This window comes from Octopus bimaculoides, chromosome 5 (assembly GCF_001194135.2).
Source record: "Octopus bimaculoides isolate UCB-OBI-ISO-001 chromosome 5, ASM119413v2, whole genome shotgun sequence".
Taxonomy (NCBI): Eukaryota; Metazoa; Mollusca; class Cephalopoda; order Octopoda; family Octopodidae; genus Octopus; species Octopus bimaculoides.
This window is the reverse complement of record NC_068985.1, coordinates 109873306-109878550: the sequence shown is the minus strand read 5'-3', so window position 1 is coordinate 109878550 and position 5245 is coordinate 109873306. Positions and strand designations below refer to the sequence as shown.

Below are 5245 nucleotides of genomic sequence, written 5' to 3'. Positions count from 1 at the left end.
TATATATATATATATATATTTGTATATATACATACACACACATATATAAATGTATGCATATGTATGTGTTTGTGTATGTGTGTGTATTAGTGTGTGTGTGCGTGCATGCGTGTGTGTCCTCTTGTTTGTGCATGTCTCCAGGCACCACTTGACAAACGATGTTAGTTTGTTCATGTTACCGTAACTTGGCGTTTCGGCAAAACCTATTTGATTGAATAATCACCAGACTTTAAAAAAAAAGTATTGGCATCCATTTGTTCGACCAAGGACTTCACTCTGTGATGCCTCAGCATGGTAGCAGTCCAATGATTGAAACAAGAGATAAAGGGTTGTATAATAAACACACACACACACACGCACGCACATATACGCACATACATTTTTATATTTCTGAGTATATATCAATGTAAATGCATGTACTATATAAATGTAAGCCGCTTTTCTCCTGCAGGTGTCTACAACATGACTTTTTCTCAAAGACCTCTCTCTATCTATGAACCAATTGATCCAACAAGTAGGTAACATTATTTTCTATACATACATACATACATACATACATACATACATACATACATAAAAAAAACCCGAAAGAAAACGAATATGTTAGTGTAGACGTGGTTTGGTTTTATAGTATGTAAATGATTTAAGGATAAATATCAGAAAGCATAACTTTTTCACTGGTTAAATTAAATTTCGTAAAGCTTAACTCTTTCACGCGTTAAATTGAATTACAAATAACAATTTCTAAACACATTTCAGCGTATTTTATGTGAAATTATAATTGTTGTTGTGTTATCAGTTTTTCGTTTCACTACTATAATTTACTATAGAACATTTCTATAGGCTTATTAGCCAACATTGCATGTTGAAATTTATTTTGAACATTACATCTATATACACAATACGCATGCATAGAAGAAGAAAGGACATCTTTTGATGCTGCACATTTCACCTCTGTTTGGAGTTCCAACAGCAGCTGTGCACCCTCCTTAACTATCCGCGAACATATTGCTTATAAACCTACAGATATTAGTGGCTAAACTAAGTCGATAGGCATATTTATCGGGTTGTCCAGAAAGTTGGTGCCGATTTTAAAAAGAAAGAGAAAGGTCAATAAATACTTGCCAATACATTTTTAATCAACCAAATATGAACTATTTTGTTGCACAATGCGTCTCCATCTTTCCTTTAAATTGAAAATACCCTCTTTCCAGAATTTAGGTGGTTCCATGGCAAATAAGTCGAAAGGTAAGCTACTATAAATCAGCACGAACTTTCCGGACAACCCAATACATATTTTACACTTCCTTCGCAACGAGATTTAATATTAAATTACTGTATTCATAGTGTTTCATTCTATTACTCTCATGTACTGTTGAACATATCTATAGATATATTAACGAACACGGCATGTTACGCCTAGTATAAACAATGCATTTACAATATGTTCGTGAACAGTAAAAGAAAAACACAGTTTTATATAAGTTTCGGCTCTTGTTGCAATCATCGTCAGCATCTATATAACACATTTAACTATCCGCAAGCGCAGCATATTCATCTGTTTGTACCAAGGATTAAAATGATCTGAATAGATCGATAAAATAAAATAGAGAGATGATAACTGCAACATATAGTACACTGAAGCAATTTTAATATCCGAGGAAGATTTTCAGGATAATGAAGAATGAAACCAACCAAGAGATTGCTATGCAACATTATGATTATTTAGCAATAACAGTCGAATAATAACCCATAGCTTATACTGTATTATACAAGTTTTCTCTATCTAGAATTGATAGTGGGGCAATAGCTGTATATCACCAGAACATTTATTTGCAAAATTTGTGAGCCTTTTATTTATAAACTAAAATTCAATAAGTTCAACCTCGGTCTTTATTACTCCTAAGTTCATAAACTTCAATGTAAGCCTTTCAGTGTAAGCCTTTCCATAACACATGTCATAACAAAACAGATTATCTTATTTTCCGGCATACAAAGCAACTTTTTCAAAACAAAATTTAAAGCCAAACGAGGGAAGTCGACTTACAGACCAAAGACAGCTCCTAGGAATCCAAAATTCCATGTGAAATGCAATATGGTTTGGAAAGATAGTGACAATATTTGAACGAATATTTACATAGTACCTATGTTCTACGTCGATTTGTATGTCGGAAAATACGGAAATATTTCATCAATTTCATTTTCTTTTCTTTTCATCTCACAGCCACACCCTTGTGTGTATTTGACACTAACAACACTCAGTGTATACCCTGCCAACCGAACAGTTACTACCCGAAGTTTCAATCGATCTCACAGTTCTACCAGTGCAGTCACGGACTTTTGTTTCTTATGCAGTGTCCGGACAAGACAGTCTGGAATGAAGCATCCATCAAATGTGTTTATGGACGTAAGTTACATCAGTTACTGTGTGTGTGTGTGTGTGTGCGCGCACATATATGCGTATGGTGTGAAAGAGTGTATGTATATACGTATGTACTTATTTTTATAGGCATTTTGTTACCAGAAATCTGTCCAAAGCATATATATATATATATATATATATATATACTTATATATGTGTACATCTGTGTACACATATATGAGTTCAGATGAGGCCAACTGGTTTACTCAACGCTTCTTTCTTTTATCCTTGCGGTCACTTACTCTTGGTAATCCATTATAATCTCGTGCCTTCTTCATTGCTAAACAGTCGCCTCTTTTGCTGGACGCTTTGTCGTATACTGTTTGGTATTTGTTTACCTTATCAAAATGCAACTGTCCTGAGAATACCAGTGAACTGACCAACGAAATATAAGTTCTTATTCAACTAACGAGTTATTTTTTCTAAAACGCTTTTTATATTTGGGTCAATGCCTTAGAGGTTATCTAACATTTTACGACAAACAAGTTACTATCTGGAGTTTGGAAATTTGTGCACGATAGCATTCTGTATATCTTACTTAACGCGGAAAGCTGGTTTTCGTCTTGAGAAAGTATCTCGCATAGACGTATAGTGCTAAAAAGCACAGAAGAATATTAGTAGTAGACGGAAATATTCAGCAGTGTCGCTGGAATTACTCAATTCAAGTATTTGCTTCTTTAAGTGTCATCAGTAACAAGTATTTTATCCACTTTCAACGGCATGCTTTGACAAATTTAGCCTCCCCTGATACAGTAAATCTGTGATTCACAAATTACCGGTGTCGCAAATGGCCGGATGGCAAGATAAAATTTCGTTGTTAACAATGGAAGCAGTGTTAGTTTAAAATAACATTCTGTATATCTTAATTAATATGGATACAGTGTAAGAAAGCCACAAAACTTGAGTTGTCGTCCTGTGAAAGTTTCTAGTCTAGATGTACAGAGCTAAAAATTACAGAAGTATCAGTCGTAAACGAAAAGTGCTCAGTGAAATTTTTAAATATAGATTTCTGCTTATTTGACTGTCATAAGTAGCAAGCATTCACTATCAACTGCATGCTTAGACAAATTTAAGCTCCACTAATATTTAAAGCAGTTATTCACAAATCACAGATGTCACAAACAGCTGGCAGGCTAGGTATATATTCGTTATTAGCAGACTTTGGTGAACTGATCGACGTTTTAAAAATGAAGTGACTGCAAACTGCATACGGAATGGCATCTGCAATATATATATATATACAAGAACAAATTAACGAGTAATTTTTAAGGAACAATGTGAAATATTCAGTCAGTAAACTTGATTATCTTTCGGAAATGGTTTTAAAATGTATTTGAATTTAAATAAGTGAAAATTTATGTATAAAGAAAATTCTGAAATTTTGTTTGGTTGCTTTCCAGCTGAACGGTATTGGTTTGCATTTGTGGTGAAAACCATAAAACAATCGAAAATACCCGGGTCATTGAGAGAAATTCTTCACATCACAAGTAGGTATCATTATTGTAACCATTCTTTATAGATTGAAGGCCGGCGATCCGACACGATCGTTAGTATTCCGAACAAAATGCTTAGAGGTATTTTGTCCGTTTTTATGTTTTCAGTTCAAATTTCGACGAGGTCGACTTTGCCTTTTCACCCTTTCATCCTTTCAGTTGACTGAAGTAAACGACTTGTTCCGTTCCCCCAAATTTCTGGCCTTGTACTTATAGTAGAAAAATATTACTGATCGAAAAGTTCTTTTGACATTCCAGTCGGTCTGAAAAATAGGAGGTCTTCAAAGAAGCTTCGGCTGTCCTTAGCTGATAAAATGTGCTATTGCAATTTTTCTTTTAAAGATGATTAACCTAAACAAGTATTATAGATCGGCCACATAAGGAAAAACAATAGTGGCAGGACGAAGAACAAAAGCAATAATATTCGGCTTAATTTTTGGCACAAGGTCAGTAACTTCGAGGTAACTTCAATTGATTACTTCGACCCCGGTGCTTAACTGATACTTATTTTATCGATCCCGAAAAGACGAAGACCAGAGTCGAACTCGGCAGCATTTGAAATCAGAACGTAAAATAGGAAGAAATGCTGCTAAGCATTTTTTCCGACGTGTTGACGATTCTCCTTTGCAAGGGAAACAATATTCATTTCTACTATGGGCACACGGCCTGAAATTTGGGGTGATGGGTAAGTCGATTACATCGGTTCCAGTGCTCAACTGGTACTTATTTTACCGACCCAGGAAGGATGAAAGGTAAAGTCGACCTCGGCTAAATTTAAACTAAAAAAAGCAGAGACGGACGAAATGCCGCTAAGTAATTTTTTTCCGGCGTTGCTAACGATTCTGCTAGCTCGCCTACTTAGCAAGAGCGATAATACTAGCAACAGAGACGTCTTTTATGATTGACTATCCGCTCGTGTCGCTTCTTGACCACATCGATTCTCAGACATCTCCATAACAAAATATTTCTTTACATATCAGACAGTGCACTAGTTGTTACTTCCGGTCTTAGAATAATGCTTAACCGTGTTGGATGGTACGAAAATACTCACTATCAGTCGACAATGTGTCTACAGTATGTCATATTTGCACTAATTATCTTATTAATAATTTCAGATTTTCATTTAACTAGCTCTAAAGTTAGATTGGTGATATTGGTTCAGCAGAAGGTCAGGTTGAGCATCTGTAGGTCTATGTTTATAAAAAAATCCATTGCTTGCGGCATATTTGAAGATGGTGGGAAAATGATGCTCTGGATAAAATGAGTGGGTGAAGTGTTTCGTGTTAAACTACATAACTACGCGTATATATATATATATATATATATATAT

General features: G+C 34.9%; 1 protein-coding gene across 1 annotated transcript in view; it reads left to right on the top strand.

The window, feature by feature from the left end:
• Nucleotides 1–5245, top strand: part of LOC106877430 (uncharacterized) — an 18011-nt gene that overhangs the window by 9080 nt on the left and 3686 nt on the right. Inside the window, exons 6-8 of the mRNA XM_014926331.2 lie at nucleotides 452–514; nucleotides 2225–2407; nucleotides 3823–3909. Coding sequence (XP_014781817.1) covers nucleotides 452–514; nucleotides 2225–2407; nucleotides 3823–3909 — 333 coding nt within the window. The remainder of the gene's footprint in view (nucleotides 1–451; nucleotides 515–2224; nucleotides 2408–3822; nucleotides 3910–5245) is intronic.